This window comes from Helicoverpa armigera, chromosome 20, assembly GCF_030705265.1.
Source record: "Helicoverpa armigera isolate CAAS_96S chromosome 20, ASM3070526v1, whole genome shotgun sequence".
In the NCBI taxonomy this organism is placed as follows: Eukaryota; Metazoa; Arthropoda; class Insecta; order Lepidoptera; family Noctuidae; genus Helicoverpa; species Helicoverpa armigera.
The window spans coordinates 2568847-2582869 of record NC_087139.1 but is presented as its reverse complement, the minus strand read 5'-3'; the positions used below and the strand labels follow the sequence as shown (position 1 = coordinate 2582869).

At 37.1% G+C, this 14023-nt stretch overlaps 1 protein-coding gene across 3 annotated transcripts in view; it reads right to left on the bottom strand.

Moving 5' to 3' along the window:
* Window positions 1–14023, bottom strand: part of LOC110382175 (spastin) — a 31392-nt gene that overhangs the window by 16079 nt on the left and 1290 nt on the right. The window contains exons 2-7 of one of the 3 annotated variants that reach the window (XM_064039635.1): window positions 13629–13799; window positions 13270–13434; window positions 7520–7713; window positions 5717–5920; window positions 1624–1738; window positions 1117–1259 (exon numbers count right to left, since the gene is read on the bottom strand). In XM_064039635.1, coding sequence (XP_063895705.1) covers window positions 1117–1259; window positions 1624–1738; window positions 5717–5920; window positions 7520–7713; window positions 13270–13434; window positions 13629–13799 — 992 coding nt within the window. The remainder of the gene's footprint in view (window positions 1–1116; window positions 1260–1623; window positions 1739–5716; window positions 5921–7519; window positions 7714–13269; window positions 13435–13628; window positions 13800–14023) is intronic. The other 2 variants (XM_064039636.1, XM_064039637.1) reach the window with 2 other exon arrangements.

The window sequence follows — 14023 nt, the reverse complement described above, 5'->3', positions numbered from 1 at the left end:
TTTTTTAGACAAGTGTAAATCAGGTGTTTAAGTTTTTGTAGTAAGGCCAGAAATGTTTAACAGGTCAATATAGCCATAACGAATGTTTGCGAAATCGGAAATTGACACAGTTTTTGTGTACATGAAGCTAATGAACTTTATACATATTTGAGACCTCCATTGTCTGTATTTAAAACGATGCAAATCAATATGCGACATTTTGCAAATCTATTACATAAAACTTTATGCAACCGGATGTTCAAACTATAACAATAGGTCTGGTCTGGACGAACAAAAATACCTTCAAGAATGAGTTTCAGAAAGTGCATTTAAATGTCCAAGGAGTTTTTTATCACCGCGAATGCGTTTGAAAGGAGGTCGATGACTTGTGTAGCTATAGACAAGATAACGTGAACCAATGAGGTGGAATATCAAAAGATAATTATTCAAATGACTTCGAACATTTAAATTGGAATTAGATATTGCAATTAGAGGTTTTTATATGGAGTTTTATACTGATTATAATGTTAAAATGTCAGTGTGTTTAAGCGCTTATGCTTCATGCTTTCTCCTTCACTCGGTTAGCGACTAAACTATTCTTGAAACAGTTGCTGTAGACTGTCGTTTATGTATTCAAATAGAAATCAATAAGAGTACATCTTTCAGCAATCGGTGTAGCAGATTTTCCGTAACATGAGTACCTATGTATCGCAGTCTGGAAATATGCCCAGCAAGCCTCAGCAAAATGTTGCGTTTTTTTTTTCTCAATAAACAAATTCTTTCCTAATATCTTCGGTAAAAAAGTATTTCAATTTTAGAGGAGTAAAAGTCATTCTAATACTTCCCAAGATGACATCATTCGTATACATCACCAAACCTTCAACTACCTTCAGGTGAGTATAGACTTCAACATTTACTTGTTACAGAACAGCGAGCCGCTCTACATGTTCTAGCTAGTGTATCATCCTTTTACGAACTCAACATGCTTTGGAAACTGAGCTTTTGCCTGTACTGTACCATTCGTAAGAACGGTACATTAAACAGAAATGCTCTAGAAAATGTTGTAGTCTATACTCACCTTTTGCCGGTTTTCTAAAATGAAAGCAATAAACAAGTGACAAATCAAGAGTTCCTGACCTGCAGTTCCCTGGCGACCTGGAAGAGAGCTCGCACCATCTTCTCCCCTTCACCCACGTACTTGCTGGTGAGGGTCGCAGCCGATATGGAGAAGAAGGTTGCTGAGCATTCTGCTGCTACACACCGTGCGAGCAGAGTTTTACCTGGGTATAGAAGGATATTTTTAAAAGTTTTGATATAATAGGCCATTAGAAGAAAATATAGGCTTTTAAATAAGGAGGTCCCTGTTAAAAGTCTTATAGGGTGCAAGGCTTTACAAGGTGGGTCCTAAACATGTTTGAAACCCTATAACTTTAGTCCGTGGAGTCCAGTTCTCTCCCCACTCATCTGCTTGTGATCTGTTAAGAGTCTTTAAGCTTTTACGCAACGGAGTCAACATAAATGTAAAAATATGATCTCTGCAAGTGACTGACTACTCAATCTTAAGGATGCTTAATGTTTAGGTAATCGTTAGGCTTTCTCTACATGAAGAGATATTTTCAGTCCGTTATATCAATGATAAATTACCATTTCCTGGTGGTCCAAAGAGGAGTAGTCCTCTTGCCGGTGACCTCAGTCCAGTGAAGAGTTCGGGCCTCAAAGACGGTAACACCACCATCTCTTGCAAAGCTTGCTTAGCTGCCTACAAACAAACAAACGAACAAAATTGTAGTAATAATAAAATAGAACAGGAGCGTGACAACACAGTTTTAATTTCACCAAGTATGTTCAAGAATCACCTATTTAACAGGGGCAAACTAATTGCCGTCATTCGGTCACGCATCTTGATCAAGGACTACTACTTTACTTAAAAACTTTATACTTAGTTACTCGGTACTTAGTCTAAATCATACTGACCAGTACGACTGTCATATAGCCACAAGTTCCACACTAATTCATTTACTATTTAGCCTTTAATATTTTCTGTAAAAACAGGACGACTTTCATAACATTTTACATACTCATACAAGAGCTTAGTACCCGGATTACATCACCCAAAAGTTCCATTACACCCAACCAGTCACGAATATGCTTGTCAAACTGTCCTAAGATACGAGACACGATCAATAACTAGACTAGAACATAGAATTGTAGAACAATAGAGGATAAATCAGCATCGGATACGTTTCAGCAAGTCACGCATACCTTTTTAAAACGATGTCGTAAGAAACAAGTAAAGGGGCGTACTCATAGAATTAACTTAGAGGAGTAAATGTGGATTTAGTCATAAATAGTATCCCAAAATCATCTTAAACGGTAAGCTGTCTTTGTGATTTCCCTAATCATCATCTTCAGAGCCTTTTCCCAACTATGTTGGGGTCGGCTTCCAGTCTAACCGGATTCAGCTGAGTACCGGCGCTTTGCAATCCCTAACTAATTATGCAAAAAATATTTGTAACACGATAATTCCTCAACCCCATCTGGGTTTATTATTAGGACTTTCCACATATGACCTTTTCCAAAATCATTTTGAAAATCACTCGTAAGTGGAATCTATCCTGACCTTGTGTGACATATCATACAGGAGAATTGTATGGTCATGAGAAATGAATGGATTCACGGAGTGCCACAGTAAGCGTGGCTTCACCATATCTATCGATTCATTATTGTTTCACAGACACAATAGGGCGAGTTTTCTTTAAAAGCGTGATTGTACGCTTAAGAACAGACCATTTATTCTATCAGTGAAAGTTTACTAGCATCTCAGCAAATAAAACTCACCAGACAGACCAATTAGGTGAATGTAAAATCGAAACGATTGCTGAAAAAAGTTGTTCAAACACCTTTTTATATCGAATCAATACTCCAATCAAATATAAAATCCACTTGAGAAATATAATTTGAGTCTTTTAGAAGAATTTGACGTAAATAATGGCTCTTAATCATCGCCAATAAAAGTATTTACTTTATCAATAAAGATTAATCATTGTTGAACTTTCTCTAGCTTTTAAAGATGTATTGTGTAACTATCATCGTTTCGCTCAATATAATTAAAGTGGTTTTTAGAAAACGTTTATAAACGTCAACTTTTGTGGCTATTAAAATCTGCGATGATGGCAAAGATTTATTTGAAAAACGATTAAAGACTTCTCTGCTGTTCTAGAGGCTTTATAAGCACAAGAAGCTTCAATCAATGGTTGTTTGGGGTTTCCAAGATACAAAGCAAGTGAACTTATTAAGAAATCGGAATCAGAAGAAAAAAAAATTAAGAGTATGCTAGACCCTATGACGTAAGCACAAATGCTATAGAACACCTCTGACCAAACCCTTAGGGAAAAATGTGACGTCACGCGAAATTAATTGCGAGAACTTAGTTCGGTTATTCGGTTCCAATTCCCATGGTGAGAATGGAGCCAGGTATAGAATCAATGGGAACCTATCAAACTTATAAATCGCACGAGAAAACAATGGTTCTGTTTTTGTTAGCTGCAAATATTTTTGTCAACGTTGTTTGTATCGATTTCGGGGTATCTGCTTTTAAAGGACAAAACTAATATTGGGTACAAAATAACATGGATAATAAATGTTGTCCCCGATGAGTTAGGTATGACAAGTGTCACCTTCATTTCGATACATATTTTTTAACGCCCAAAAATAAAATCGGCAACAAGTCCAGACAGACAGAATTGGCCACCCTATTTCTATCTGCAAAAACTCTAAACTTTCGCCTACTTTGGAGATGGGATAATACCAAAAAAATACAGGGATTATATTTTTTTGTAATCTAATAAGGAGGCCTATGTTAAAGCCAGCTGAGGCCGCGGGATTGTTAGAAAGAGTTTCCGCGGGCCTGGTATACCAAGGGCATCAGAAGGAACATGGATGGGTTTACGGTGGATAATAATAACCTAACTGTTGATTTTCTTACCAGCTAGAAATATAATTCTGACAGCCTAAAGAGTAATGTCAAGCAAGGTCCTTTCTCTTGTAAGCAAATCAACACATACATAGGTTATTGAAGTTAGCCAAGACTCTGTAACTTCCACCCGTCGCACCTAGAATATTCCCTTTGTATGGTGCTTAAACTCTACCAGTAAAATGTTGATGAACTCTAATGGATACACTTCAGAAAAAAGTCTGCTTGCCATTAAGTACTTCGAAGGTTCGTTTTGCTTTTTTTTCTCATTGCCATTGAAGACGTGATCGAAGGCTTTGTGCTTCGCTTGCCCGATAGTTGATGTGACAACGTAACACCGTTATAAAAAGGTCAATGGACAAGAAAACATTGGGTGTAAAGGTACTTATTGAAGTTAGGGAAAGAGAGTAGTACCTTTCATTAAATCATCCAAGTAAAGCTTTTCGTAATGGATGTTCAATAAGAATAAGAACCAAATGAGATGTTCAATAGGAATGAATATTGATCTCCGTTCCCAAGATAGCTTTGATTCTTCCATTATATCAGGGCTTCATTTACGAAAGAAATAAGAAATACTCTCCAGAATAGATCGCTAAATTATTTTTTGCCACATCTAAAGGTAATTTCTGCAGAGGTTTATTGTTATTAGAACTAGATTGTTTGCGTACTATAAGTTTACGACCTAGGCTCACAATATTGTGTCTATTTGTTACGTAACTTGTGACCTCACGATTTATCCGAGTCGTTAGTACTTTTAGAGGTCGGGCAAGCCGTTACATGATCTGATTGATTTATGTTGATTTGACAATGAGATAACAATGTCGTGGTCGAGAGGTTAAGGTACCAGTATCTTTTACAACACGCAAGTTTGGCAATTTTGGCAACTGGCTATTACCAACTTACTTGCATTTTTTTTGTTTTCTACTGCATTTGGGTATTGCTCTTGATGGACAACTGAGGTAAACATCGCAAGAAAACCCAGATGTAGCGTTTAGAGACGTTAATTCACCCTGGATGAGCAAGGTCATCAAGTATACATAAGCTGGATGAAATCTCGCTTTCATCAAAGGATGTTACTTCAGATGAACAGAAAACGACAGACTCGCTTGTGAAAAACAAAACAACGACGAACAAAACAAAAGAAGCTACATACAAAAACTATCGCTTTCATCTGAAAGCTTGTAGTAGAGTGAAGTGCTTTGAGCAAGTTGCTTTATAATTAATTAAAGAGGTGATGTTGGCAGAACGCCAAGTTTGAAACCGTTGTGGTGTTACCATATTAGCGGTGACGTCATAGCTACCAGTTAACACCTAAATCATTGACAATAAGACCGCATTTTTACTGCAAAACTAAATTTAAAACTTCTTCTGTCATAATATAATGTGTGGACCTTGTTGTGAGCAATTGTAAAGGTTGTATGTAACTTCTCGCGTCTGATTTCCTCGTTTTGAATGGGCCTTTTTGTATGAGTGTACTATCTGCAGAGAGTTTGGCCTTCCCTGTCTGGTCATTTGAAATTTTTACACGTGTATTTTCTGTATACCTAAACGAAGTTTGGAGTTGTTCATATTAGCTCGCATCTACATAGGGCTTGAACATAACAGGCAAAATTCGTGTTCAGTGTAATTAGCCTAAAAGCTTCTAAAGTCTGAAGTGTTGTGTGACTTGTGTGATGTATTCCGTACATACAAGTATGTATTTATAGGACTGACACTTGTTTTGACTTGTTTGTAATATTAGTTAGTAGACGAAAATTCACTTACATCTTGTCCCGCGATGTCTTCCCAATGCACCTTGGGACCTCCTTCGACGATCTCGTCCAAAATGAGCTGGACGAGTTTGGGGTCAACCCCCCGCACGCTGAGGGCTGGTTGAGGGGTCCTACTCCTCGTAGGAGTCCCCCGCTGGGAGCCACCGCCGACCACGCGCCGGACTGGAGACCCGTTTGAAGGAACCTGGTATGCGCTCTGAGGTGAGACGCGATGTACGATGATTTGAGGGTTAATGAATGGCATGTTAATGTGGTAGTAAAGAAAAGAAAATTATTAAGTTAGTTGTAAGTTAGAAGCTAAGATAATTAATTGTATTACATATTACGATCCCAAGAGGATTTTTCCTTGATCGTCACGCTGCGACAAGCGTGATACAGTAGCTCACACACAAAAGGATTATTATATCATAATATCTGTTCTATAACTTCTTTCAGTAGGCGAAGGCGATAGTTTCAGGGTTAACGCCACAAAGGTGCTTTGTACGACTTACAATCAATTATGAACTTTAACAATGACATATCCAATACATTACAATTACATGCTTCATAACCAAGAATGACATAACCCGAACATGACTCATAGCCACGTTGTGCAAAAACAAATGAATTTTGAATGAGTGAAGGTGCCAATTGGTGATTCTACAGATCTAAATTCAAATACATTTGGATATACAAATATAAATACAAAAAGAAGGTTGTGTACGAATCGAGCCACGCTTTACTTAGGGTGTCGAAGTGACTCACCTACTCATACAAATAAACCGGCCAAGTGCGTATCGGACATCGCGATAAATTAAGGAGCGACCGAACGAGCTTTCAGTGTATTTTCGTCTGTTTCGGTTCAGAACATAACAAGGCAGAAAATTGCAGCTATTTTAAAATTGTAATGTGTAATGTCTATAATAAATAAATGTATTACAAAATATTGATCAGCAGAATCAAATACTGGTTATCCTTCTAAGGATCTTAAGATCGATTTCAATTCGAGACGAGATTGAAAAGAAATTCCCTCCAATTTAATTTAGGGGTTGACGAAAGCAATCAGGAGTTACAGATCCACTGTTTAAATTCTTTTGTAACTTTCTGATGTTCATTTAATCAACGTACAATCAAAAATCATAATATCCGTGTAAACAGTAAATTGTATTGTTTGGATGCGGATATGAAACGCGATACTTTTCCACGGGCTAACCGCGGGAGCACCGGTCAATGTATCCGATCGATTCCCATGCCACGTGACTTACGCAAGACCCACAGCTGTATTTTATCCTTTATAGAAATATTTTTCTTTGTTAAAGAGTCCTTTGGTACGGAAAGGTCATGTAGAAAAAATAAGAGCGGCGTTTTCATATAAGTATGTTTCCATACGTTACAAAATGTTCTTGTGTCGTGTAGTTATACATATAATAAACAGTCTTGGAAACAGCTTAATTATTCCCTATGGGAATCGATCTTGCGACAACGAGCGTTACAGTACCGTCTAGCTCTAGTCAAAATATATCTGTCTGTACTTTCGTCCGCTGCAGCAATTTCACTAGAAGAATATAAAAATTGTGTAGCTGAAATTTTGGCAAGGTTGTAAAAATGTACATTTAGGTACATATTTTATAAGGCTTTCCAAATACAAAAGCCATTAGCGCGCGATACCCGACAGGTACTTGGCCGATTTTAGAAATACATTACGCGTTGAGAGCTTATAAATCTTTTGGGTTATTAAAAACAAAATATTGGGGAGACTAATTAAAGGAACAGAGAAAATATTTAGCAATCAAATTCAGACCATAATAACACTTACAGAAAGCTGTCTTTTGACTGCAGGTGGCGTCGAGGCTGGCTTCACAGGATATCTGCTGTAGCTCCCGTTGGAGCTGTTGGGTTGTGATGATGACCTGCCCATGGACCGGGGCAGGGTCTGGGATTTCATCAGTGGGCCTCCAACACCCCCACTTGGCACCCGTCGCCCAGCCGTTGTGAGTTTTCGGCCTGCGACTGAAGATGTCTTTGTTAGGAAGATAGTCTTCAAAATTGGAAGTCCGAAACCCACACTAATTAGCTAACAGTGAAATGAAGATTCAAGAGATAATTTGAAAAATCTATGAATCGTGAGAGTTGAGAAAATGAGCGTTGTCGGTGACACTGAAAATCCTTGGCATTACTCCCTAAAAATTGAAAGGCCTCCTTGAATAGAAAGGCCCTTTAACGATAGAGGTTCGATATGAAACCTGAAACAGTCTGTTATATGGGCTATAAATCATCCTAACTTAATCTATATTTTATATGCCCGTTAAAACTTTGTCAGTTACCATACTTTCTCGATCAAACTGTTAACTGAGTTCGATAAAATTTGGCACAGTCCAAAAGCGATATCTTGAGAAGTATATACCTACGTAGTATCTTGTTACACTAGTATATTATTTAGCTCTCCTAGAATGAAATAAAGGTCAACAAGTAGTTGTCCTAATTTCCATAACGTTATAATTGGAGAATTGTATTGCATTGGACGATGACGCCGGCTTGTCGTGGACCTGGGCACTAACAAATGATTTTTATTGAGATGAATCATAGCTGTTATTGCGGCGTATAGTCATGTTAATTTTATCTTGGTTTAAGAAACACTACGCACATTGCATTGCCCTCGATTGTATCTTAATTTACGTTAAAGACATTTAAAATGATGCCCATGACACAAGTTCAATCTTATTTGAATGTCAGAGTTCAAAATATACAGAAAGGAATAAATACTTGTCCTTAATATTGCAATAAGTGTTAATTATAGTTATTCAACCCGTTGTATGCCAGTGTGCAGATATACGGGAGACAATTGATTTTCTATTGTTCTACAATTAGCCGCTAATTGTAGAACAATAGAAAATCAATTGTGTTTAAATACAAGCGGTTCATCTTAAAAGAGAACCTGCACTTATTCAAATCTGGAATTTACCTGGCAAAAATCTTATCGTCTATGTTTATGGTTCACTATTTTAGAATCTAGGTTACGACGAAGAGCTGTCTTTTATTTTTGAAGCGACTAATTTGGGTCACTTTGGAAGAGAATTTTGAACAAATAACAATCTAGACTAGTTCGTTAACTGTGCAAACTTCTGTGCTAAGCAAAAATGGAGGTTATGCTACAGATATAAAAATATTTTAGATAACATTCTTGCTGGGTTATGATTTTTGAAATAAGTGTAACTAAAATCTACAAAAAGTCTTCCAAACCGATAGAGGGGTTTGTACTAAGAAAGAAAAATCGAATCCAAGAAAAAGGTATATAGAAAGGGGGAAAAGAATCAACAAACCTAATAATACCAACTACGAAAAACTGGATAAGTTTTTATATTGCTACTAAGCCCGTATCCAGAGGTAGCCTACACTAGGGGTAAAATACACATGCAAGAAACTCCCATTCACCTGCCAACTTGTAGTAAATCTACGCAATAAAATTATACACACAACAAATTACCTATAGTTAACAATAAAACGCTTCATCAAGGATAACGGACATGAATAATCATACATGTGTGTCCTCGACTTTATTCCTATAAAACGGAAAATAGACGCACAAAGGAGTCTTCTGAATAAAGGGAAATAGTGTATTTTATCTCATCATCGCATGTCTAATTAGCGTCGGGATATACGCGGTTAGAATAATCAATAACAGCCATTGAGTCTTAATAATAACACCTCTAATATAATGGGCCTTATTCTAATTATAAACATTTACCCAGGACTTTTTTCTGTTATATTTATTTTACTGAGTATTTTCATCATTTCCTTATCCATCATCATCATTATGTCAGCCAATTTCCCTCCACTGCTGAACCTTGGTCTCTTCATTTAATAAAATATTAAATGCATTATATATATTTTTTTTAATTTCCACCTTAATTCTGATAAACGTATTTAAGCTACTTTTTAATGGTGTCGAAAATACGACATACATGTTTTAGGAATGAAAGGACAAATCCAGTGGCCCTTGCGGTTATGTCGACACCCGATACTTTAAAATCCATTCACCCACAGACTTAAGTCACCTTCTTAAGACATTAACTCGGAAATACATACTACAGTGATTATAACTCCCTTTTCGGGCTTCGGTCACAAAAATAGAGCTGTTTCGGTGACCAGAGCGGTCTGCACCCAAATACACTCGGACGCATTTAACTAAATCGATTGATTGCATCGGCTAGTGGAAAAGGGGCCACTGCCAATGTCAGTGGGTCATCGACCGCTACAGCCACTGTATCATATTGCGAGACGCTTCTAACAGACTGGAAAGGTGCTTTTTATACAGAATGATAGTGAAAACTTTCTTTTAGATAGGCTTGTGTCCGTTACAATCATTCGATGTCTTTGTAAATGTTATCGAAGCACAATGTGGATTGTATCTAAGCTTTTTGGTGAAAGAGATTGTTTTTTTTGCGATGTTAGATTGCTTTCAACGGGTTTCAAAGTGCTTCTCGCATTTTGGAAGAGATCAATCTTGATCTTATGTTGCTATAAACTTCTTTGCAATATTTGACAGGGAAAAGCTGTCTTTGCACGGGATGTACTCTCTACTCAAACATCGGCTTTTTTTTGTTCTCATAAATTCAGACGAACTTCAAATGACCCTTCACCTCTGTCTAACCCTCCAAGGTAAACAGATACTTTATTGTACCTAATAGATCACGTATAAACTTCTTCGTTTAATCTAGGGTTGAAAGGGTCGTTTAGTCACGAACACACGTCGTGGTGAAAATTGTATCCAATCAGACTTAATGCTGATCTTCTGAAAACTTGTTATAGATAGTTCAACTCAGATTTGCGCGCGGCCCTATGTGTGCGTCGGCTTGTAAATATACAACTTTCATTCGTGTGACAGTGACGTCGTCCGAGGATGACGTGTTCTTATCGCTTTTTGTTATGGGTACAGTCGCTTACGAAAATGCTACATAGTTATTCACGGAGAAATTATTAAGGAGAAACAACATTCAAAGCTTTTTATTATTAATTATAGTTTTTCATTATTTTCGTCTTTTCAAATTTACATTGACAGTATCTAAGAAATAAATGAGGTGAAATATCTAAGATGATTTAAATACTCCTTACATATTTTCTAGCTCGGGGTACGCAGACAATAAATATAATAATGTAAACAAAATGTGTGGGGAATTAAAAAAAAATATATTGCTTCGCATAATGTCGACCAAAATAAGATGGAAATAATGAAACTCATAAATGAACGTATAAGTCAAATTGATGAAGGGATGTTGGGTAATACTTGTCGACATGTAAGAAAAAAGAAGAATGCTATAGACATTTTGACATGGAGTCAGAATTTATAATTCACCTTGGAGAGTAGCGAATCCGAAAATTCATCATTTGATTTTTTAAGTAGCGATTTAGAATCATTATAAATAAATAAACATTAAATTACGTAATAACTGTTTTTCTTTAAACACCCGTATGCAACCCCTAGATAACTGTATTTGTACCCGACTGTACCTCTTGTCACGCACACAAAGTCACTGTATATGTACAAGGGTTACCCACACATAAGGCCGCGCGCACGACTGAGTTGAACTTACTATATCCAATTTTGTAATTTTTTCTCTGGGGTGGACTAGATAGATTGACCATTTTAGGATTGAAGATTCTCTTATTGGTAACGAGGTTCAAAGGACTCATTACAGTTGACTGCAGAATTTCTCTTAACTATATAAATATATATAAAGGTCAATATTTATTATCTAGTGTCCAGAACTTTTGAAAAATTCTATCACTATTAGATAGCCCATTTATCGAGGAATGCTTTAAGCTACTTACGACGCCCGAGTTAGATCCCACGGGAAGAGGGTGGAACTGCTGGCGGAAGCCTAAATATCTCAGAAATATTAAGATACTTCGTCCAATCCTCGTATAGTGCGAATCTCAATTACGATTGCGGTAATTCCTAGGGTCAGATGATCTGACTCAGATCGTCGGTTGTTTCGCCTACGTCTATATAAACGAACTATAACACCATAATAAGCAGTTTCCTTCAGTTGATTCTAACAAATTGTAAATGGCCAGCTGTGAAACTGGCGCTAAATTGTGCGAGACTAACCGTCTACAGTCTATGTTCATTAAATCACCGTGAAACAGTTTATGGTTGGTTTTAATTCTAAATTGGCCATGTTACACTTTTGATTGAAAACTGCATGATCTTGAATGAAGACCTGTTATATTCTAGAATCAAGTAATTAAAAAGTATTTTTCACGATAAAAACTTATTGGGCATACCTCATTTTATGCTACATTTGAAGTTGGAAAAGCCCTTTTCTGAACACAAAATACAGGACTTCCGATTCCATACAAAGCCGCGGAACCAGTGAAACAACAAGCATGCATGTTGTTCAATGAACTGTGAAGAAATGTTAGGGAAATACAATATGTCGTATGTAAAAGATCGTGCGTGTGCGTTTGGCGCGCTCCATCGCGTCCCCTACGCGTCCGTGGCCATACAAAACAAATGAACTGAGACCAACCAGCCTAGGACCCAGTCATCAATTAGCATCACATTTTTCGGTCCATAAATTAAAGATATAAACTAGTTTACGTTCAAGGATAGACCAGATATTTTTAAGACTGTTTTTTTGCATACATAATGAACGAACCGGACGCTCTATCACAGCCTTGCAGTTTTGTTATCTTAATTCAGCGTAACACCGCATAATATTGTTCAAATATTTGTGTTACACGAGAGGAAAATTGCATAATGTCAATGTTAATAAAGATAAAGTTATCTATGAGGATATTTATTTCATGAAAATGCGTAATGTGACGTCGAATGCGTAAGCGCATGCAGTATCACGTTTTTTCAGCAATTTATTTATATTTGGTTGACTAGACGAATTATTATTATTTAGGTGCTGTTGAAACTGGCTCCAAAGCCGAAATCTAAACAAAAGCTAAGACTATAAGCCTGCATTACAAGTCAATGTAACAGTTTTCACTCTAACCGTGTTGTAGACCTAAAAATCTAGACTCTAAGTACATATAACGAAGTCTAATGACGTGTTACGTGTCCGACTTGTGCGCTGTGCTAATAAATGTGTGTGCCTGGTTACTATGCAAGACATACTGCGTCCATACATACAAAACTATTCGTACATTTTCCTTCGAAGCCTAGACAAGAATTTTAGAAATTCGCTCCATGTTTGAAATGATTTATGAAGCTCGAGCGCGCGTTTTATACGCTAATAATACTTTTGTTTATCGAAAGTTTGAAATGAAAGAGTTAATAGTTAAATACCCTTATGTATAGATGCAGCGGAAAGCTTAACACGTAACAGATTAACACATCACACGGTGTTAAAAGTTTTGCAACAATTGCAAGCTGATATTATGGTAGGCTGTCAACCCATGCAAACACTGACAATTTAAAACAAAACAGTCCAATTAGTTTCCAATGTCGAGTGTAGTGTTAACTATCAAGTTATATAAAGGTTAGTTTGAATTTCTGATAGAATTTTGCATTAGGTTACGTCAAACGAAGCTAAGCGTTATTTCTTGTGTGTCTACCTTCGTTCGGAGGCTTCGTTTGACCACTGTTACTTTCTGTATGTGCGAGTAACGTCGTCTTGGACTTCTCAAGCCTTCGCGCTTTTAGGGGCGACTCCGTCGGCTTTTTGTCACTCCGTTCGGGCTCACTCTCTACGCCCAACTTACTGAGCGCGACTAGGTTGGCTACAGTGGGGAATATAAAATTATATTCAATAGAAACTGTAGGATAAGTTGTGTATATGTTGAAAGGAAAAAAAGAAGCTTAGCATGCAAACATTCAGCCGATTTCCACTTTCAAAATAAAATAGCGTAGTTGAGTCATAGCTTGAGTTGTGGCAGTGATGTCGGGTGTGAGGGAATACCATGATATTTCATACCAAGGAAGTGTAGTCTGTCTTTGGCCATGCCTAGATTGGTTTTCATTTTGTCGTGAAGTCGTTGAGCCCTTTGCCAGGCGTCGCCGCGGCCTCCCCAGCAGTCGACGGCGATCCCTCGTTCGAGCTCATAAATGCCTTTTTTGTAAAGCTCTATTGCTAGTTCCTTTTGTCCTGTGGGAAATATCAATGTGTTTGTTGACAGTATTTCTGGGCAACTCAGTTCAGAGAGTGCTAACTTTTGTTACATCCAACTCTTAACTCATTGTTTCATCAATAGTTTACAAAATATTGTTGCAAACGTTCTGATTGACATATGGGAATAATTATTATCAATGTTATTATCATTATCCAATTTGTATCTTTATCATGTTATCTAAAGCAACAGTGGTCAAAGA